This window comes from Lithobates pipiens, unplaced genomic scaffold (assembly GCF_037356315.1).
Source record: "Lithobates pipiens isolate NorthernLeopardFrog02 unplaced genomic scaffold, aLitPip1_a1.2 Scaffold_19, whole genome shotgun sequence".
NCBI lineage: Eukaryota > Metazoa > Chordata > Amphibia > Anura > Ranidae > Lithobates > Lithobates pipiens.
The window spans coordinates 564,742,853-564,766,597 of NW_027507764.1; the positions used below are offsets into that span (position 1 = coordinate 564,742,853).

General features: G+C 45.9%; 1 protein-coding gene across 2 annotated transcripts in view; it reads right to left on the reverse strand.

Moving 5' to 3' along the window:
* TMEM71 (transmembrane protein 71) overlaps positions 1–23,745 on the reverse strand; it is a 57,634-nt gene that overhangs the window by 12,322 nt on the left and 21,567 nt on the right. Inside the window, exons 3-8 of one of the 2 annotated variants that reach the window (XM_077493363.1) lie at positions 21,377–21,437; positions 18,872–19,075; positions 16,847–16,995; positions 7,801–7,929; positions 3,706–3,846; positions 3,396–3,503 (exon numbers count right to left, since the gene is read on the reverse strand). In XM_077493363.1, coding sequence (XP_077349489.1) covers positions 3,396–3,503; positions 3,706–3,846; positions 7,801–7,929; positions 16,847–16,995; positions 18,872–19,075; positions 21,377–21,437 — 792 coding nt within the window. The remainder of the gene's footprint in view (positions 1–3,395; positions 3,504–3,705; positions 3,847–7,800; positions 7,930–16,846; positions 16,996–18,871; positions 19,076–21,376; positions 21,438–23,745) is intronic. The other variant, XM_077493364.1, reaches the window with a different exon arrangement.

The following is a 23,745-nucleotide window of genomic DNA, read 5'->3' on the forward strand; positions in this document are numbered from 1 at the left end:
CCTCGTGCCTGCTGGCCGTCAAATGACATCCTCCCAGAAAGGCCGCTCTCGCGTAGCCCTGGGGGCGCACATCGCGGTGATCGGTGGTGCGGTGTGTCAGTCTCACACACTGCTACCCCGATCTTGGTAAAAAAGCCTCTCACGGAGTATTGAGGCAGTTAAAGACCGCAGCCTAACCATACATTTGATGTCATGAAAACCGAAGGTAAGCAAAACAACAACAAAAAAAGGAACTTGCGCTATACAAAATTAAGAGGTTGGCTTTGACTTTCAAATTTGCTTCACATTTGAATAAATAGCTGAAAACAGTGGCTCCCTCAGCAAGCCAAAATTCTCTCTAAAGAGAAATGCAAAAAAATTTCTCTCCTACCAGCACAAATCTCCCACCCCCCAATCCCATGCCGCCTAGCACCAAACCACACCCACAAATCCACACCCCAACACAAATCCTCTACTCCTACATTTCTCCTCCTAGTACAAATCCACCCCCCCATTCCCTCTTCCGGCAAAAATTCCCTCCCCATTACTTTTCCCAGCACAAATCCTTTTCCCCTCTGCCCTAAATCCCCCCTCCTAGCACAAATCTCCTCCTCCACCCCAACATTTCCCTTCCTTGTACAAATACACAACACCCCCCCCCCCCATTCCCTCTCTCTACTAAAATCCTCCTAACAAATGCCGGGTTCTAGAGTAAATCCTTCCTCCCAACTGCCCCTCTTATCACAAATCCTCCCCCCCCATTACTTTTCCCAGCACAAATCTTCTTCCCTACCCCCCAAATTCCCTCTCCTACCACAAATCTCCTCCTCACCCCTCCTAGTACAAATCCAACCCCCCCCCCCCATTTCCCTCTCCCTGCAAAAATCCTCCTGACAAATCCCAAGTCCTAGAATAAACCCCCCTTCCCCCTCATCATATTCTCCTATCACAAATACCCCCCTTCCCCCCCCCAATACTTTTCCGAGCACAATTCTTTTTCCCCCACTCCCTCAAATCCCCCTTCCTAGCACGAATCTCCTCCCCTTACCGACACGGCTAGCCTCTGGACTTCTCTGATGCCTGATCCCTGGTTTTGACCCTGGCTTGCTCTAAGGACTCTGCTTCTCTTGCTCTAACAAGTATGACCCTGGCTTACTCCTAACTACCCTTCTGCATACTCCCTGGCTCTCCTTCCTGTGTATGACTTTGCCTGTCATCCTGACTTCGCCTCTTCAGTCCTGGCCTGCCAGTCTGCACCTGCTTCTTCCTCGGGTGCCACCTTGCCTATGGTTGCTGCCCTGGTTCAGCTACACACCTTGGGCTACAGAGGTCCTGCCATCTGCCCTGATAGACAAGCTGACAGCTATCCAGTTCCTCTGTGCTGCAAACCACTTCCAGTGGATCTACCTAAACAGCACCTGTGCTTCTTTGAGTCTAGCTCTCCCTGTTCCCACCTTCAGGGGTGCTTGGCACTTATCCGCAAGGGAAGCCCTCACATCAAATCAGTCTCAGACCAGGTACATGACAGAAGGAGACAGGTGGCATGTAATTAAACCTGCGGTCCCAATCTGACAGCATTCTTGCATCAACTTCTGTGTCAGGGAGTACTGATCTAACAGGATGCCCCAGTAGAAGTCCTACTTGGACAAAACACGTCGGGCCAGGTACTCCATTCCCCATGCTGCTTTTTATTGAACTGTGACCCCTTTTTATTTCATGTATGTTGGTTTTTATGAATAAAACCCATTTGATTTGACCTGCACCATCGGAGCCCCCTCTTTCTTTTTCCTTCCATGCCCTATGGATAAAAGTTTTTTTTTGGGTCCTTCCTCCGAGTCCGTGTCACTCCTGCCGAGGTGATTTTATACCGGCAATATTCATCTCCATTGGATTTCGTGTGGACCTCTCTGGCTCCCTGTTTCATTTATATGGCCTGAGATCCATTCGATTGTTTGGAATCCATCCACTGGTCTTTCTTTGTGAACGTCATCAGGAGAACAGTAGAGTGCAGCTACAAGTTTCCAGGATTTCGGTGACAGTCCAGTCTACGAGCTATCCATGCTCGATTGATCCGTTGTCGTTTCGACAGTCGGGTCCACCGGTTCCGGTAAGCGTGCATAAGTCACTCCATTTGTCTGAAAGATATTTCCATGTGATGGTCTACACGACTTTAAGACACCTCTACCGGGATATTTCTTCATTTTTATGATGGACATTTTTGTATGTATTTTATTTGGGGATTTTTAGGTTAACCTCCACTGTTTTCTTTAAAGGTCATACATATACACGTATTGTTGGTGATTTTGTTTACACGTATTCACCTGTTCGTTTTAGCGCTACACTTTTCACCCTCAACAGGAAGAAGGAGCTGGGGGGTGGGAGCAAGCACAGCCCCCACCTTCTTCGGACTCTCTCCTCCTTGCCGCTGCTGTCCCTACTCCTGTATGGAATTCACTGTCACTACTTCTTTAGTGAGTTACCACTGTTGCAGCAGCAGGAACTCTCCTTATGGCGCCCTCCCTCACATAAGTTCACTGCACCTGGGGCAACTCCCCCTCCTGCCCCCCCCCTTCCCCCCATCCTGTGGTCTCTTGACTAGTACTGATTAAATGTGCTCATCCATAATGCAGCATTTTCCTGATTCACTCTATTCTGTAGAAGAATACAATTGCTTACGTATGGTTTTGCTCCCCATTCACACAATTCAAATCAATACACCCTTAAGCCTTGTACACACGGTCGGAGAATCCATCGGAATGCGTCTTATCGGACTGCGTTGTCGGATAATCCGACTGTGTGTGGTATGCATCGGACTGATTCCATCCGAATCTCCGTCGGACCCAATTTTCCAACATGTTGGAAATATTTTCCGACCAACTGGTTTGATCGGACATACTCCGATCATGTGTAGAGAATTTTGATTGGACCAAGTGCCACGCATGCTCAGATCAAATTCCTACATCAAAGCTATTGGCTACTAGTCCCATCGTAATGAAATTACATCATCACGTTCTGAATAATCGGATTTTTCGACAACTTAGTCCGACCGTGTGTATGCAACAGTTTCGGACAAGATCCGACGGGCAAAATCCGACGGATTTGGTTGGCGGAATGTCCGACCGTGTGTACAGGGGCTTAGGTTTGGTTCCCCCATCATTACCAGGTTCTTTCTCAGAAATGAGTTCACTGCACCAGGGGCAACTGTCCATCCAGCTCCCACCCAGCCCTGGTAGCCCCTAGACTAGTACTTATTTCATGTGTCCATTCGTTCCATAAGGCAACATTTTTCTGATTCACTCTTTTCTGTAGAAGAATAAAATTTGACCTGGGAGAAACAGCCTGCTAACATTCGGTGTTGCCCCCCCATTCACACAATAAAAATCAATACACCCCTAGAGGTGGTCCCTCATCAATACCAGGTTCTTTCTCAGAAATGTCCTCCATGCTTCCAATCAGACGTAAAGGAATTGTTTTCTGTTGTGCTGGTATGAGGTTCTTTGTATAATCTGAAAATATGTTGTTACCTGTAAAATTTAATTTAAATATTTTTATATTGATTTCATAAAACGAATATAATTATATTTATTTATAAAAAGTAGATCTCTTCCATTGTTCCAAGATAAAGGAGTCTCCTAAGCCCCGGCCCTCACAAACAGCAATACCAACAGGCATAGGCTTTTTTATGTAAGCAATTACCAGAAACGATCCGTACAAAGTCATACCTACCTTTGTTTAGACATGAATGTCCTTCGACAGAACCATAAGTAGAGCTTTTTTCTAAAATTTCTTCCACTTCTGCTTTACTTGGAGAGATGATTACTGGGGTCAAAGTTCTGCTCTCTGAATTAAAAATTGAAGACAGTGAACCTAAAAACAAAATCTCTGTTTAAAATGTGTATTTATAGGTTTATAAGCTATTATTTTTGATTTTTTTTCATTATTTGTATAAAATCTCTATATTGCAAATACATGTGTAGCTCCCTGCTCCTAATGAGCAGACGCTATTGTTTTTGCAAATTTAAATTTAAGTTGTCTAAAGCTGCAGTTTGGCTCAGACTAATTATGTAAGGTGACCAGATTTTTAAAATGAAATCCGGGAACATATATATTTTTTTTTAATTGGCAAATGGTAAACTAGCATATTTTCCTCAAATTATATATGCAGTCAGAAGTGTAGCGCAGGTTGTCAGCGCCCGGGTCAAGGCAAGAAATGTGCTCCCCTGCCAGACTTTTAGCACTCCCTGAGTCCCTTCCACTAGTACAGTACTGACCAACTTGATTCCTACACTGACCTACCTGCCCACTGAACTAACCTATCTGGTCTCCTACCCTGACCACTATACTGACCTACCTGACCACTACACTGACCTACCTTATCCGTACACTGGCCTACCTTATCCCTACATTGACCTACCTGATTCCTACACTGACCACTACACTAACCTACCTGATTCCTACACTGACCTACCTGATTCCTATACTGACTACTACACTGACCTACCTGAGTTCTATACTGACCGCTACACTGACCTACCTGATTCCTGCACTACTCACACCCCCCCCCCCCCCTGCCCCCACACAAACACACATGAACAGTTTAGATTGGTTGATTTTGCTCACCTCTCCATGGCCTCCATGATAATCTATCAGAGCAGGGCTCTCCCAGGCACCAGGTACTGTTCCCAACACCCAACTGCTCCTCAGTATCCCCTGCCAAGAGCTTCTCCAATAGCCGCCGTATGCTCTGCACTGCCCCTCCCTTCCACTGTTCTCACACACACACGGGCCGCCCTCACCAGATGGATCATGGAGGACAGGCTAGACTACAGGAGTCCCTGGGTAGGGAGGGCAACACAGCACACTTTGGGGGGCACAGTAATGATTGTGCACCCCCCCAAATGTTTCACCCAGGGCAAGAGTAACAGATCCCCCCCCTCCATACCACTGCAATCCGGGGACAAATCCGGGGACAGACTGGCTCCGGAGACTGTCCCCGGAAACCGGGGATGTTTGGTCACCCTATAATTATGTCAAAGTTCTGGTTTCTGTACCAGTTCAGCTGGGTTGTGCTAGTTTCCACTTGGCAGTGGGTGTCGCTGTCACCACCGGTAAGTGTTGAAAATGCAACAGGCTGAATGCATTGAATACCCCTTTTACTCGGAAATAGCCCAGTGGGAGTGGTTTACCTGCTGTGCACTCTGGGTGGGGGTATTTAAGGTACTGATGCCATTTTGAGTGGTCTCTTTCCCGGGGTTCGTTATCCCGATCTCATGGCCCTCCTGGCCTGGGGTGTGTGCTGTCTGTTCCTGTGTCTCGGGGCCGGCTGGCCCGAGGCTTTGCAACTGAAATGGTAGGCCCAAAAGTCTTGGATCCAGGGGTGGTCCTGTGCTGTCTTGCCTGCGGGGAGAAGCCAAGCGACTGGAGGATCCAGGGGAGGACTTTTCCAGGAGAGGACCGAGCAACAAGGCTGGTATCTCTGGAAGAGCCTGGAGACTTAGTTGGAGGACGCATCCTGGGTCACCTACCACAGAGTATCGCCGGATCGGCTGAAGGAAACTGGTACTGTGTGACAACTCTTTAATTTATTATCAAGTTTCTGGTTTTGCTTTTCTTTGGCAGAGGATTGTACAACGATTTCATTCAAATTGACAAGTCTGTGGCAGAGACTTTGTTTGAGCATCTCCCCGGCTGCTAGGTCAGTGAGAGGGGCCTATCTGGTGATTGATAGATCCAGCCTGTGGAAGCTGTTTGTCCTCTGGATCAAGGAAATACCTCTAACCCACAATTACAAGGTACCTGAACTCCCCTTAACCCTCTATCCCTCTATTGCAAAACCTTGGTTATCTCAAATAAATCTTTGGAGAAAAGGACTAAGTGTCAGAGCTAATATTCTTTAATTCACTCTACAATGGGACCCCTAAGACGGACACAGTGAGCGGGTAAGGTAACGGTAAGCCCAATAAAAATCCAGCAGCTCCTTCGGGGGTCAGTGCTACATATGATACAGGGTAAATTCATGAAACATTGTTTGCTGACCATGCTTGCCTTTCTAATAAGAAAATCTAGCACTACCTCCGCACTTTCTCACGCTTTTGTTGAATTTGGTGCAAACATACTTTGAGGGTCTTTGGAGTCTGGGTTGTAGCAGTGCATTTAACCATATTTAAACTAAAAAAAGAATGTAGTCTTTTGCAGCTTACCAGTCCTTAGATATGGTGGCTGCAGTTACAGTATCTCACAAAAGTGAGTACACACCTTATATTTTTGTAAATATTTTATTGTATCTTTTCATGTGACAACACTGAAGAAATGACACGTGTCTACCATGTAAAGTAGTGAGTGTACAGCTTGTATAACAGTGTAAATTTGCTGTCCCCTCAAAATAACTCAACACACAGCCATTCATGTCTAAACCGCTGGCAACAAAAGTTAGCACACCCCTAAGTGAAAATGTCCAATTTGGGCCCAAAGTGTCAATATTTTGTGTGGCCACCATTATTTCCCAGCACTGCCTTAACCCTCTTGGGCATGGAGTTCATCAGAGCTTCACAGGTTGGCACTGGAGTCCTCTTCCCCTCCTCCATGATGACATCACAGAGCTGGTGGATGTTAGAGATCTTGCTCTTCTCCACCCTTTTGAGGATGCCCCACAGATGCTCAATAGGGTTTAGGTCTGGAGACATGCTTGGCCAGTCCATCACCTTTTACCCTCAGCTTCTTTAGCAACGCAGTCATCTTGCAGGTGTGTTTGGGGTTGTTATCATGTTGGAATACTGCCCTGCGGCCCAGTCTCTGAAGGGAGGGGATCATGCTCTGCTTCAGTATGTCAAAGTACATGTTGGCATTCATGGTCCCCTCAATGATCTGTAGCTCCTCAGTGCTGGCAGCACTCATGCAGCCCCAGACCATAACACTCCCACCACCATGCTTGACTGTAGGTAAGACACACTTGTCTTTGTACTCCTCACCTGGTTGCCCCCACATACGCTTGACACCATCTGAACCAAATCATTTTATCTTGGTCTCATCAGACCACAGGACATGGTTCCAGTAATCCATGTCCTTAGTCTGCTTGTCTTCAGCAAACTGTTTGCAGGTTTTCCTGCGCATCATCTTTAGAAGAGGTTTTCTTCTGGGATGACAGCCATGTAAACCAATTTGATGCAGTGTGCGGCGTATGGTCTGAGAACTGACAGGCTGACCCCCCCACCCCTTCAACCTCTGCAGCAATGCTGGCAGCACTCATACGTCTATTTCCCAAAGACAACCTCTGGATATGACGCTAAGCACGTGCACTCAACTTCTTTAATCGACTATGGCAAGGCCTGTTTTGAGTGGAAAGTGTGCTGTTAAACTACTGTCCGGTCTTGGCCATCGTGCTGCAGTTCAGTTTCAGGGTCTTGGCAATCTTCTTATAGCCTAGTGCACCTTTATGAGTGATATTAAAGGCATGTTTTTTCTTTAAAAAAAATAAAATAACAAACATGTCATACTTACCTGCTCTGTGCAATGGTTTTGCACAGAGCAGCCCCGATCCTCCTCTTCTCGGATCCCTCGCTGGCGCTCCTGGTCCCTCCCTCCTGCCAAGTGCCCCCAGAGCAAACAACTTGCTGTGGGGGGGAATTGGAGCAGAGCCGCTGCTCTGCACGTACATTCAGACACAGAGCCGCGGGTCGGCCCCGCACCATCCCTCTTCTCATTGGCACTCTGAATGTGATTGACAGTAGCGGGAGCCAATTATACATTGATTTGATCTGCTGACCTGCCATTGTTTGCTTAAAAAATGTATACAATTTGGGATAGGAATTCTAAGCCTCTTACCATTGTCCTGAGATGGTTGAGAAGTTTGATGTTCTTTAAGATTGGATTGCTCTGACTGTAATACTTGGGAAAAACTTGCAGCAAGACTTGGTCCAATAATGCTTCTTGAAGTACAAGCGGTAATCCTTTCTGTACCATGGAGAAAATATCAATGGAAAGGATAAAATAGTAAACCCCTGTCAGTTTTATTTTTTACCATCTGTGTCCCTTTGGAGAGATTTCCCTTCACTTCCTGTGCCATAGCCAAAACAGGAAGTGAGAGAAAATCCGTCCAAAGTGAGGGAATCCCTAGTTGTCCCCATTCCTATTCTGGGGCAGACCCACAATTTGGGATTTTCTTTCACTTTCAGTGATAAAAGTAAACAGGATAAATAGAAAATTGCTATAATGACAATGAAGCACCCTCCTAGTTATCATGCAAGGCAAATTTCATTTTTGTATTTTTCTGTAATCAGAGGAGCAATGACTGTTTTGTCTGGTCTGTTTGATTGATTCACACCACTGTAGACATGTCACTGGAGAAGTGGTCGAGGGGGTGTACATCTCACCTAGGTTGCTACACAGTGTGAGATGGTAAGTCCAGGATGGATCAGTTTCTCAGCAGCAATATGCTGCTGAGTTGTTATTTAATCTTGCCGGGCCTGGGTTTATATGGAATGGCAGGTAGGTTTGGTAGAGGGACCTGTCATTCCACACACCCCCCGGTCCAGTTCTGGGTTTTGGATCAGGTGAGCTGTGATCCTAATTAGCCTGGGAAGGTAAAGGCTCTGCTGGGCCTGCAGGTGTTCGCTCTCAGCCAGGGAAATGAACAGTCTGTGTGTTGGAGGAAGCTGCAAGCACAGCCACTGCTGGAGCTAAAACCCACCCTGCGATATCCAGGCGAAAGACGCTGTGTTTATAAGTGTCAGATAGGTGAGAAGAACCTGTTAGTAAGCGCCCAGCCGGGCTAGGTTGTTTTTTTTAATTTATTTCTGTTGTACTTAAAAAGCACGGTGTTGCCGTATATTTTTGTTTGTTGGACTGTTTGTACCACGAATAAACGCCAAGGTCTGCTTTATAAATTCCAAGTCTGCTGTGAACTGTGTCCAAACTCACCCTACCCCGGGAAGATCCCCTACAATTGGTGGAGAATTCGGGCAACACGGTTGCTAGGGGCAACGGTGTGGACAGACTTGGCTACAGCTGCTTATGTCCTGGGTGAAAGCTGCAACTACACTCCAAGAACGATCCAGCAACATGGAGGAGATGCTGAAGCAGTTTATGCAAGTGAGTTTGCAACAACAGCAGGCTCAGACAGAGGCCAATAGACGACATGAACAGTCCATGGCTGCACAACAGCAGATGCATAAGGAAGAGTTGCAAGCTTTGCGCCAAAGCCAACAACAACTTATTGAGCACCTGATAGTAAATCGAGAGATTTTTTTTGGGAGAAGGACTGTGCAGCAAGCGCTGCAAAAGATGACTGCTGAGGACGATGTTGAGGCCTATCTAACAGTATTTGAGCGCGTGGCTGAGCGAGAGAAGTTACCAGCCGCTGAGTGGGCAGAGGTAATTGCGCCCTATTTAACAGGTGAACCTCAAAAGGCCTACTATGACCTCAGTGAGCAAGAGGTTAAGGACTATACTCGGCTAAAAGAGGAGGTACTTGCCCGACTAGGAGTTACTACTGCAGTCCGTGCCCGGAGGGTACGCAACTGGAGCTACAGTCTGGACAAATCAGCGAGGTCCCAGATGTATGACCTAATCCATTTGGCAAGAAAGTGGTTGGAGCCAGACACTTCTACTCCTGCACAAATCCTAGAGAAGGTCGTGATGGATCGCTACCTCCGAGCGCTTCCTACTGACCTGCAACGCTGGGTGGGACAAGGTGATCCTAAGAATGCAAACGAACTTGTCAACCTTGTCGAGAGGTTCCAGGCGACTGAGGACTACCTCCGTGATGTTCCTGCAGCATCTTCACCTCCCCGGAACGCCAGATCTGTGCCGTCAGCTGGTAAGAGACTTCCATCTATTGGGGGAGTGTGGAGGGGTGCTGATGGAGGGAAAAGGACTCCTTGCCAAAGAGACCAGGCCCTATCCAGTGTTGGAGATGCCATGAGGCGGGACACGTGTCTGCCCATTGCCCTCTTACCACTGAACCCATGGAGTGTGACGCTAGCCGGCGTCAGTCGCTATTTGCGGAACCATCTTGTGCTGCAGTTCCTGGACTAGAGACTGAACCGCAAATCTGCAATATTACAATCAATGACCTTCCTGTTAAGGCGTTAATGGACTCGGGAAGCCTCGTAACCTTGGTGCATGCTAGCCTGGTGGCTGGGGACTTAGAGTCTAAAAAGCATATGAGTGTTGTGTGCATACATGGTGATACAAAAGTGTACCCTATAGTGCTGGCTAAAGTCGGGACTGAACAAGGCATCGTACAATATGAAGTGGGTGTGGTTAAAAACCTCATGCATAATGTAATATTGGGGCGCGATTTTCCATTATTCTGGGCTCTCTGGGAAAAAAGAAAAATCCCCAAAAGGAGTGGGGATACCTCTAAGGGGGTTGCCTTGTCCCCTGTGAATGATAAAAGTGTGCAGGATGAAAATGATTGTTTTCCTTTGCAGGTCCTGGCTGGGGAGGAGGAGGCTCCTCCCACTGAGCAAAATATACTAGACTTAGAGGTGTCTAGGGATAATTTTGGCGCTGCACAATTACAGGACCCCACTCTCAAAAATGCGAGAGAGCAGGTTGCTGTAATGAATGGGGTACCTCAGGAACCAGATGCTGAAAAAAGATTTCCACATTTTTCGGTGACTAATGATCTTTTCTATAGAGTCAATAAGATTAAGGATGAGATTGTGGAACAGCTTCTGGTACCTAAGCCGTACCGGCGTCAGGTGCTTGACATGGCACATAACCATGTTCTTGGGGGACACTTGGGGACTGACAAAACGCGAGAGAGGGTTCTCCAGAGGTTTTTTTGGCCGGCGGTATATGATGACATTAAAAAATACTGCGAGTCGTGCCCCACATGTCAGGTTAGTGCCCCAGTGTCACATTTTCGCAGTCCTTTGGTTTCGCTCCCTATTATAGAGGTGCCTTTTGAGCGTATTGCCATGGATTTAGTGGGTCCCGTGGTAAAGTCAGCTAGAGGACACCAGTATATTTTGGTCGTCATGGATTATGCGACCCGCTATCCTGAGGCTGTACCCTTAAGAAACACTGCATCTAAAACAATTGCGCGTGAGTTGTTTTATATGTTCTCTAGGACTGGGATCCCCAAAGAAATCCTAACTGACCAAGGTACGCCATTTATGTCAAAACTGATGAAGGAATTATGCAAACTATTTAAAGTCTCACACATCCGTACCTCTGTATACCACCCCCAGACGGACGGATTGGTGGAGAGATTTAATAAAACTTTGAAACATATGTTGAAGAAAGTGGTGGGAAAAGATGGTCGTGACTGGGATCATTTATTACCCTACCTCATGTTTGCTATTAGGGAAGTGCCCCAAGCGTCCACAGGGTTCTCACCATTCGAGTTGGTCTATGGTCGTCACCCTAGGGGTCTACTGGACATTGCAAAAGAGACATGGGAGAATGAGTCCACCCCATACAAGAGTGTTATTGAGCATGTAGCACAAATGCAGGACCGTATAGCCACTGTAATGCCCCTGGTAAGGGAACACCTCCAGAGAGCTCAAGAGGCCCAAAGTAGAATTTACAACCGGTCCGCAAGAATCAGGACATTCAACCCAGGCGATAGGGTCCTTATACTAGTCCCCACTGTTGAGAGTAAATTCTTGGCGAAGTGGCAAGGTCCTTATGAAATTGTTGAAAAGATCAGTGAGGTGAACTACAAGGTGCACCAACCAGGTAGAAGGAAGCCTTTCCAAGTTTATCACATAAACTTGATCAAGCCCTGGAAAGACAGGGAATCCTTGGTGGCGACAAATACTGTTAATAATTTGTTACCACCAATCCCTCCAGTCAAGGTAGGTGATACTCTATCAGTGTCACAGAAACAGGAGGTTCAGGAATTTTTACAGAAAAACAAAAACAAGTTCTCTGACCTCCCAGGGCGTACCCACCTCATCCATCATCACATTGAAACTGAGCCTAGAAGCAGAGTAAACCTAAAGCCCTATAGGATACCGGAGGCACGTAGGAAAGCCGTATCTGCCGAGGTAAAACGTATGCTTGATCTGGGGGTAATTGAGGTGTCACAGAGTGAATGGTCCAGCCCGATTGTGCTAATCCCAAAGCCCAATGGAACTTGGAGGTTCTGTAACGATTTCAGAAAGTTGAATGAGATCTCCAAGTTCGATGCTTATCCTATGCCCCGGGTAGATGAGTTGATTGAGAAGTTAGGTAACGCCAGGTACATAACCACCCTCGATCTCACAAAGGGCTACTGGCAGATTCCACTTTCTGGTGAGGCTAAAGAGAAAACTGCATTCTCCACCCCTGATGGGCTATTCCAGTATGTAGTGATGCCATTCGGGTTACATGGAGCGCCTGCAACTTTCCAGAGGTTGATGGACTTGATTCTGCGACCACATCGTGATTACTCAGCCGCCTACCTCGATGATGTGGTCATTTTTAGCCCTGATTGGGAAAGTCACCTCTGTAAGGTACAGGCCGTGTTGGATACCATAAGTGATGCAGGGTTGACCATAAATGCCGAGAAGTGTGCTCTAGCCCTAGAAGAGGCCAAATATCTGGGCTACATTGTTGGGAGAGGATTGATTAAGCCACAGCTAAATAAAATTGAGGCAATACAGAATTGGCCTAGACCCCTGACAAGGAAACAGGTTAGAGCTTTCCTGGGTATTACGGGTTATTACCGTAGATTTGTGCCGAACTTTGCCTCAGTTGCTGCTCCACTAACTGACCTGACAAAGGGCGGAAAGACAGCAATGGTCACGTGGACCCCAGAGGCCGAGAAGGCTTTCCAAAGCCTTAAGTCTGCCTTGTGCCAACCACCTGTGTTAGTTACCCCCGATTTCAGGCGAGAATTTCTGGTCCAGACAGATGCCTCTAACACAGGCTTAGGTGCAGTACTCTCACAAGTAGTGAATGATGAGGAGCATCCGGTGACGTACTTGAGTAGAAAACTAACCCCGGCCGAGAAAAATTATGCCATTGTGGAGCGAGAATGTTTGGCAGTGAAGTGGGCCCTAGAATCTTTAAAGTATTACTTGCTAGGCAGGAAATTCAAGTTGGTGACAGACCATGCCCCCCTAACATGGATGAAGTTAAACAAGGAGAGAAATGCAAGAGTGACTAGATGGTTTCTGTCCTTACAAAACTTTAATTTCACTGTGGAACACAGGCCAGGGAAATTACAGGAAAATGCTGACGCATTGTCGAGGGTAAGTTGTCTGTGGGGACAAAAGGCTCAGCCCTCCGGTCTGAAAAAGAGGGGGGGGATATGTAGACATGTCACTGGAGAAGTGGTTGAGGGGGTGTACATCTCACCTAGGTTGCTACACAGTGTGAGATGGTAAGTCCAGGATGGATCAGTTTCTCAGCAGCAATATGCTGCTGAGTTGTTATTTAATCTTGCCGGGCCTGGGTTTATATGGAATGGCAGGTAGGTTTGGTAGAGGGACCTGTCATTCCACACACCCCCCGGTCCAGTTCTGGGTTTTGGATCAGGTGAGCTGTGATCCTAATTAGCCTGGGAAGGTAAAGGCTCTGCGGGGCCTGCAGGTGGTTGCTCTCAGCCAGGGAATGAACAGTCTGTGTGTTGGAGGAAGCTGCGAGCGCAGCCACTGCTGGAGCTAAAACCCACCCTGCGATATCCAGGCGAAAGACGCTGTGTTTATAAGTGTCAGATAGGTGAGAAGAACCGGTTAGTAAGCGCCCAGCCGGGCTAGGTTGTTTTTTTTTATTTATTTCTGTTGTACTTAAAAAGCACGGTGTTGCCGTATATTTTTGTTTGTTGGACTGTTTGTACCACGAATAAACGCCAAGGTCTGCTTTATAAATTCCAAGTCTGCTGTGAACTGTGTCCAAACTCACCCTACCCCGGGAAGATCCCCTACACCACCTATGGCATTTTTAGTGCTTTTTGCAGATTTGCATTACAGAACGTGTTCCATAGGAAACCACGTTGCATGGACTGTAGTGCAAATCTGCAAAATGCAAAAAGCACTAAAAATGCCATAGGTGTGAATCAGGTCCTAGGCTCTGTTCACACCAATGCATTTTTTTCATGCTTTTTGGAGAAATGCAGGACATTTTTTTAACATGGGTCCCTATAGAACATGTTCACATGAATGCATTTTTGTGCCTCTGCATTTTTTGGAACGGGTCAGGGACTTTTTTAATGGCTTGCCGACCAGTGCATGACTATATACATCGGCACAATGGCACAGCTGCGCAAATGGGCATACAGGTACGCCCCCTTTAAGAATCAGCATTGTGGGCGTGCGCGCGTGTGCCGCGTGCTCTGTGCCCGTTCCCCTGGGACCCGCGGACTCGGTGTCCGCTGGTGTCCCGCGATCATATCACAGAGCAGCAGAACGAGGAGATGCCTATGTAAACAAGGCATTTCCCCGTTCTGCCTAGTGACAAGACAGAGATCACTGCTCCCTGAGCAGTGATCGCTGTCATGTCCTAGGTAGCCCATCCCCACACAGTTAGAATCACTCCCTAGGACACACTTAACCCCTTGATCGCCCCCTAGTGTTTAACCCCTTCCCTGCCCGTGTCATTTACACAGTAATCAGTGCATTTTTATAGCACTGATCGTTGTATAAATGACAATGGTCCCAAAAATGTGTCAAAAGTGTCCGATGTGTCCACCATAATGTAGCAGTCCTGATAAAAATCGCAGATTGCCGCCATTACTAGTAAAAAAAAAGAATAATAAAAATGCCATAAAACTATCCCCTATTTTGTAGACACTATAACTTTTGCGCAAACCAATCAATATACGCTTATTGCGATTTTTTTTTAACCAAAAAAAAAAAGAATACGTATCGGCCTGAACTGAGGGAAAAATTTGTTTTTTATATATATTTTTGGGGGATATTTATTATAGCAAAAAGTAAAAAATATTGCTTTTTTTTTTCAAAATTGATGCTCTTTTTTTGTTTATAGCACAAAAAATAAAAACCGCAGAGGTGATAAAATACCACCAAAAGAAAGCTCTATTTGTGGCAAAAAAACAACGTCGATTTTGTTTGGGAGCCACGTCGCACGACTGCGCAATTGTCAGTTAAAGCAATGCAGTGCCGAATCACAAAAAGTGCTCTGGTCAGGAAGGGGGGTAAATCCTTCCAGGGTTGAAGTGGTTAAACTCAAAACATTTATTTTTTATTTTTTTCCTTTTTTTTGGTTGAATAGATTTCAATGGAAAAGCTGCAGAAAAGCATGTAGTGCGCTTTTACCACATTTGCCGCAATTTGTGTTTTTAAATCTGCCTAACAACAATCCCCCCCCCCCAAAAAAAAAAATAAAGCATAAAAAAAGCAAATCGCTGTAAAATTGCAGTAAAAAACGCAGAAAGCACAGCAAAAAGCACTGCAGAAATGCTCAAAAGCAACATGAATAGATGTGAGTGGAGCCTAAGTAGAGACAGCTTGGATAGCAGGCACCTGCACTGATACAGAAAACGAAAGAACCGCACTACGCCTGGTTCTCCCCTATGTAGGTTGCTGTTGATGCATTTTCCGGGTGTGTTTTGCATTTTTTTACACATTTCTGATGCATTTTTAATGCATTTTGCGTTTTAGAGAAGCATCTGTTGTCTTGCAGGAGAAACCAGCAAACATGCAGCAGTAACACATAGACCCCTTTCACACTGAGGTGCTGCGCTGGCAGGGCGTGAAAAAAAGTCCTGCAAGCATCTTCTTTGCAGCGCTTTTGGAGCGGTGAATACACCGCTCCTAAAGCACCCCTTCCCATTGAAATCAATGGGAAGCGCCTGCAAAACGCCTGCAAATCGCCTGAAAAGCGCTTTTGGCAGCGGCGCCTTGTGGACGCTTTTAACCCTTTATTTGGCTACTAGCAAGGGTTAAAAGCGCCTGGAAAATGCTGGTAAATCGCCGCTAGTTTAGGCGGCGCTTTACGAGCATTTTTCGGGCGCTGGCATTGTGAAAGGGCTCTTAAAGCCCTTGGGCTTTCACATTGGGATTGCAGATGAGTATTCTTTCAAGTGCTTTACAGGCGCTTTTTTTAATGCTAAAGCGCCTGAAAAATGCCTGAAAAATGCTTGAAAAACTCCCCAGCGTGAAAGGGGTCATAAAATACGCAAGCACTGCGTTTTTGATGCATTTCCACTGAGTTTCCATTGAAGACTATGAAACTTAAAATGCAACCTGCTGTGGGAAAAAAAACTCACTGATCCTTTACAAAAAAAAAAAAACCAGTGGAAAACACATAGATATGAACATGATCAATAGGAAACCATGCTAAAGCGGTTGTAAATGGCGGATCTAGTAAAATAACAAAAACAAACAAAAAAAAAACCCTGCAAGGTAATGGCATAATGTGCTAGTATTCATCGCATACTAGCACATTATGAAATACTCACCTTGGAACAAAATCCTCCAGCGCTGTACTGTCACCGTTGAGAGGGCTGACCTCAGAGGATGTTCCCCTCGGTCTTTCTTCTGGGTTTGCGCACTCCAGCTATGTGATTGGCCAGAGCCGTGATGACGTCAGTTCAGGCATGAAGCTCTGAAGTTCCGGCAAGGTATGCCAGACCATCAAAGCCAATGCAGCCGGTGACGTCACTGGCACATTCGCTTTGATGGTCTGGCATACCTTGCCGGAACTTCAGAGCTTCATGCCTGAACTGATGTCATCATGGCTCCGGCCAATCACATAGCTGGAGCATGCACATTTAGCAGATATTCATTTTACCCACAGGTAAGCGTTATTATAGGCTTACCTGTAAGTAAAAATTACAGAGCGGGCTTTACTACCGCTTTAAATAGACGGTAGTGCATTTTTACAAAACTTAAAACGCACTGAAAAAACATATAGATGTGAATCAGACCTAAACAAGAAGGGCTTAGAAACTGTAAATGTCGGGAAGTCCTACCTGCATAGTTATTGAACGTTTGAACAAAGTCTAGCGGTTCACAGTCACCGAGGTCATCTTCAGGCTGTGGCCTCCAGCTGTCTTGGTTTTTGTGATTTGAAAGATCAAGGGCCCTCTGGGCATGTGGTCTACGTCTCCTTCTAAATATTCTAAAAACAAACAAATGGATAAATATTTCAGTTTGACATGGACTTCAGATCATAGGCAACCATTTAATACTTGCTGTGTGACTCTTTGCAGACTCCAGTGGTGGGAGTGAGAACACTGATTGCAAATGGTACTGAAATTACTGCGATTTCTAGCATTCTCATATACACTACATTGTCAAAAGTATTGGGACGCCTGCCTTTACACACGCACATGAACTTTAATGGCATCCCAGTCTTAGTCCGTAGGGTTCAATATTAAGTTGGCCCATCCTTTGCAGCTATAACAGCTTCAACTCTTCTGGGAAGGCTGTCCACAAGGTTTAGGAGTGTGTCTATGGGAATGTTTGACCATTCTTCCAGAAGCACATTTGTGAGGTCAGGCACTGATGTTGGAGGAGTAGGCCTGGTTCACAGTCTCCGCTCTAATTCATTCCAAAGGTGTTCTATCGGGTTGAGGTCAGGACAGGCCAGTCAGGTTCCTCCACCCCAAACTCGCTCAACCATGTGTTTATGGACCTTACTTTGTGCACTGGTCCAAATCATTTGCTGGAGGGGGGATTATAGTGTGGGGTTGTTTTTCAGGGGTTGGGCTTGGCGCCTTAGTTCCAGAGAAGGGAACTCTTAAGGCGTCGGCACACCAAGACATTTTGGACAATTTCATGCTCCCAACTTTGTGGTAACAGTTTGGGGATGGCCCCTTCCTGGTCCAACATGACTGCACATGAGTGCACAAAGCAAGGTCCATAAAGACATGGATGAGTGAGTTTGGGGTGGAGGAAAGTGACTGGCCTGCACGGAGTCCGAGATGCCATTTAAATTCATGTGCGTGTAAAGGCAGGTGTCCCAAAACTTTTGACAATATAGTGTAACACGTCCCCAGTCTCTGACAGTCCTCTGCATTAGGTTTCCAGTCTCCAGCCACACAAGTTGCGTATCTGAAGTCTGACCATCCCCTCTAGTACCCAATAAGGGCTTTTTCACACTCACGGTGGAGTGAAGTGCCCTACATCCAGACCAATGGGCGAGTTTAACAATTGGTGTCATTTGAAGCAGTGTATGCAGTAAATAAGAAGGGGCTCTGCTCTCCCAACCAGTCAGTGGCATGGAATGTCACGCTACCTGACGTCTTTCGCCCTGCTCACTGGGGCGAAAACGCATTGAGAGGGCATGGTTTCTTGGTGGAGACACATAGGCTAAGGCCACCCCATACCTCTTTGTTATACTGACTGGTCGGGAGAGCTGGGTCCCTCTTCATTTACTGTTGATCATGGGAGCAGAGTCTCAAGCTTTGAGTTGCGCTCAAAATCCATACTGAGGTCGCAACATTTGTCAAACTTATTTTACAGTTCCGGGTGGGTGGCCAGGGGGGTTGAGGTAGAACGGCCTGTTTTCACCGCCCCCCAGACCGCCCGCCTGAAATAGACCCTTAATCTCTCTATACAGTGAACCATAGCTCTAGACCGTTCCCTGCAGCCTGTAGGCTACATGACGGCGCCTCTCCTCTCCCACCTCTAGCTTTATAGGACTTTTCTCGGTCACTTTTTTTTCCAGGGAGCAAATACCTTACTTTGACAGGTACTCGCTCTTGCTTTCTTAATCATCACTTAAACAAGGATAACATTGCCTCGGCCCACCTGCAGCCTCTTGGGATAACACCCAAGGAGGCTGCAGGACCAATCTCCCAGAGTCACATGCACAATGCAAGCGCAATGGGGAGCCAACCGTGAATCCTCAGGAAGTCACAGCCAACATCCAAATCCAAGATGGGAGATCTGCAGCCCTGAGTAGAATTGACTGGGGGTAAAAACCAACACTGAACCCCATGGACTAGTATCTGTTTCAGCAGCTACTCAAAATCAATGCCCAATGAAAATACCTTACAATGTTTTCTTTATAGGAAATGGTACATTTTGTTGGGCTGAATGACAGGTTGCCTTCGTCATCGGTATTATAGCTGTCATCCTCGAATGCGTAGTAGCCATTAGAAAGTAAGCGAGGACTGTGCCGGCACGGTGATGCATCAAGCGTAGGCAGGAATGATTTATTAGGCGTATCCAATCTTAGCAAATCACATGTGTCTCTAGGAACAGAAAGATACAAATTGTAAAGCTATTCTTTCGCGTTACATCCCTAAATCAAGGAAACTGCTTGGTTTCCAATGAGCCCCGCCCCTGCGGGGACGGTTGCACCGGCATTGGTATTGGTTGACGTATATTTGCATGAGTGCTCATACTTGTGACAAATGTTTTGATACCTGAAACTGATACGTTTGCAGTGCGATCTGAGCCCATACAAAAGGAATAGGCTCAAATCCCACTGCAAAGAATCGAATCAGATTTGAAAAAGAATGTGGTGCAACTCCTGTCCAAAACGCATGCGGTTTTCCCTCACCGCTCCTGTGTGAACCCAAGCTTGTCATAGTCATTTCAGCCTGGGTTCACACAGGAGCGGGGCAGAAAACTATAAAAATGCACTTATTACTGTAAAAATGTCACTGGCAGGGAAGGGGTTAACACTAGGGGGCAATCAAGGGGTTAACTGTCTTCCCTCTCTGTGTTCTAACTGAAGGGGTGAGGGGACTGTGTAGGGGAGATGACAGATCGCCGTTCATACTCTGTATGAAAAGATGATCTGTCTCTTCTCCCCTCAGAGAATCGGGAAATGGTGTGATCCCAGTTCTCCGTGTGTTAGAAGCGATCGCTGGAGCCCGGCGGGCACTCGCATCGGCTCTGGAGGCGGCCAGCTTGCATCCCTAGTGGCCACAGGACGAAGTGACATGACATAACGTTGTTTCACCCAGCTGTGCCATTCTGACGCAGTACAAAAGCGGCGGCTGGTCGGCAAGTGGTTAATAAGGCAGGGATTGGCGGTGTGTATGAGACACCTGGTCTGACTAATCCAATAGAAAATAAGAAAAAGGAAGAACCTAGTGCTGGTAATGCGCGGTGATGCCCCTCTGGATTTTATCGACAGACCAGCTAATGTAGTAAAAAAAAAAAGGATTTTTTTCCTTTTTTTTTTTTGTTTTTTACTACATTAGCTGGTCTGCCTATGACAAAAAAAATAAAAAAAAATTCCCAGCAAATTTAGCCTAAGCAACTCAATGAGAAAAATTTCAAGTTTCTGCTTTGGTGAAATTTTACCAACATATCTCATGTCTTCTCTAGTCAATAGAGAACAAATTTCACGGGTTTCATTCCTTTAACCGCTTGCCGACCAGCTGCCGTCATTTTACTGCGGTAGGACGGCGCAATCCCACGAGCCATGGTAGCTATACGTCGGCTCGCGGGATCGGGATAGCAGCCGCACGCGCACCGCCGGAGGAGCGTGCCTGCGCCCGCTGCACAGCGGGGGTGCCGATGCTCATGGCCGACGGTCGCGATGACCGCCTGCCACGAGCAATCGTGGGAACAAGAGGCAGAACAGAGACGAGTGTGTGTAAACACACAAATCCCTGTTCTGTGAGGAGTGACAGATCATGACTTTCCTATTAGCTCTAGGTCAGTCCCCTCCCCCTACAGTTAGAACACACTGAGGGAACACAGTTAACCCCTTGATCGCCCCCTAGTGTTAACCCCTTCCCTGCCTTGCCAGTGAAATTTTTACAGTAATCAATGCATTTTTATAGCACTGATCGCTCTATAAATGCCAATGGTCCCAAAAAATGTGTCAAAATTGTCCGATGTGTCCGTCATAATGTCGAAGTCCCAATAAAAATTGCAGATTGCCGCCATTACTAGTAAAAAAAAATATATATAATAAAAATGCCATAAAACTATCCTCTATTTTGTAGACACTATAACTTTTGCGCAAACCAATCAATATACGCTTATTGCGATTTTTTTTTTACCAAAAATATGTAGAAGAATACATATCGGCCTAAACTGAGGAAAAAAAATGTTTTTTTTTATATATTTTTGGGGATATTTATTATAGCAAAAAGTAAAAAATATTGTGTTTTTTTTTTTTCAAAATTGTCGTTTTTTTTTGTTTATAGCGCAAAAAATAAAAAACGCAGAGGCGATCAAATACCACCAAAAGAAATCTCTATTTGTGGGGAAAAAAAAGGACGTCGATTTTGTTTGGGTACAGCGTCACACGACCGCGCAATTGTCAGTTAAAGCAACGTAGTGCCGAATCACAAAAAATGTCCTGGTCATTCAGCAGCCAAATCTTCCAGGGCTGAAGTGGTTAAACATTAGTATTTTTGGAATAATGATGATTGTGAGATCATACATTACAGATGCATGCCATGATTTATGACATACCATATGTTATATATAACAGACCTATATATATGACTGACCTGGAAATATTTTTAGCTGTTAAAAAGCCCAATGGAACAGTTTTTTATCTTTACCTTGGTGAAATTAATCTTTACCTTGAGTAATGGCCAAAAAGAATGGAAGGCAGTCGTGCCAACTCCTTGAATAATGATGAATCTGTTAGGGGTTATTTATAAAAAAGAAGACATGAAATATTAGGTATATAGTATTTAAGTATATAGTTATCTTTGTGCTAATGTGCATTATGAATCCATTCACATTATGGTGTCTATTTATAGAAAAAAAAAAAAAAAACTTGCTGTGCGAATGCTTCAAGGATTCACACAGCTATCATGAACGATCAACGTAATCAGTGTATTATGTTTATTTCCTATTATAATCAGCTCCATCTAGTGGCCATAATGTTGTATTGTCCCTATTGAGGTATTTCAGGAAAATTCTGCATTTTGGCCACTAGATGGAGCTGATGATTATAAGAAATAAACATATTAAACTCATTATGATGATTCATCGCAGCAAATATTTTAATGAATAGACTGCTAAGTCTGGCTTCTTTCATTTTCCTGCACCTGATCAACCCCAGTCAAGGAAAGGGTACATAGAAAACAATAGTGTGAATAGGGGACAAATAAAAAAAAAATACTTCTATATCTCCTATTCATATGGGTTGTACAACTGTAGTATATGGTGTAAAAAAAAATAAAAAAAATAATATATATATATATATATATATATATATATATATATATATATGGTATAGAAGGGGTAAATGGAATTACCCTAACCTGCGAAGGTGGTTAATCTATTATATTTGGTCTGATAGCTGCTCGTTATAGGCAAAGTGGCCCGTTTATGTGCCAAAAGGAATTAATAAATATATTAATTAAACCGCGCTCTCTGTTAAGTGTTGGCTATGCACTATAAAACATACCATCAGTGTGTACAATATCAAAATCACTTGGTGTCACCAGGAGATCACGATCTTTGAAGGATTCTCTAGTACAAAGTCATTTTTCCCCTCCCATAAAGGTGGGTCTTAAACAAACAGGATGTACCCCGTGCCACAAATGTGGTTTTTGCAGATATCTACATGCGTCGAGATCCATACGTCTGCCAAATGGTCGTTTGTTTAACCACTTGAGATCCGCGCTATTGCCGTCTACTTTTCCGGGACTACGTCTATTGATGTCGTCCCGGTTACGAGCGGCCTGCGCGCCCCCTGAGGGGCGCGCGCGGCGCGCTCTGTGATCGACGAGTCCATGAGACTCGCCTGATCACCGATCCGTGTAAGGGGTCGATCGCGACCCCTTATCACGTGATCAGCTGTCAGCCAATGACAGCTGATCATGTGACAGAACGGAGCCGGTAATCGGCTATCATTCCTCCTCGCGCTGACAGCGCGAGGAGAGAAAAAAAAAGCCGATCACCGGCGGCCGTGATCGGGACATCAGTCCCGATCACGGCCAGCAATACAGCTGACCACCTGCCCCCTGCCAGTGCCCACCTGCCCACCACAGTGCCATCCTGAATGAAAGTAAGTGCCCCCCATCAGTGCCACCCAGCAGTGCCCATAGTGCCCACAGCGCCACCCACAGTGCCACCCACAATGCCACCCACAGTGCCATCCAGCAGTGCCACCAACAGTGCCACCCACAGTGCCCACAATCTGCCGCAAAGGTGCTGCACCCCAGTGCCGCCCATCAGTGCCCAGCAGTGCCGCCCATCAGTGCCCAGCAGTGCCGCCCATCAGTGCCCAGCAGTGCCACCTATCAGAGCCACCTATCAGTGCCACCTATCAGTGCCCATCAGTCCCATCTATCAGTGGTACCTATCAGTGCCCATCCGTGCCACCCATCCGTGCCACTTATCCGTGCCACCCATCCATGCCATCTTATCTGTGCCCATCTTTGCCCATCAGTGCCGCCTTATCTGTGCCGATCAGTGCCGCCTTATCTGTGCCTATTAGTGCCGCCTTAACTATGCCTATCAGTGCCCACCAGTGCAGCCTATCAGTGCCCACCAATGCAGCCTATCAGTGCCCACCAATGCAGCCCATCAGTGCCCACCAATGCAGCCATCAGTGCCGCCTAATCAGCGCACTTCAATGAAGGAGAAAAATGACCCGTTTGCAAAATTGTATAACAAACTATTAAAACATGATTTTTTTTTTTTTTTTTGCATCTATTTTTGTTTGTTTAGCAAAAAATAAAACTCCGAGCTGTAACTAAATACCACCAAAAGAAAGCTCTATTTGTGGGAAAAAAATGATAAAAATTTCATTTGGGTACAGTGTTGTATGACCGCGCAATTGTCATTCAAAATGCATCAGCGCTGAATGCTGAAAATTGGTCTGGGACTGAGGGGGGTTTAAGTGCCCAGTAAGCAAGTGGTTAAACCCAAATTTGCTGTGACCTGTCAATCAGTGGGGGTGGTGTACATTATGGTCTGTCAATGTAATGCTTTC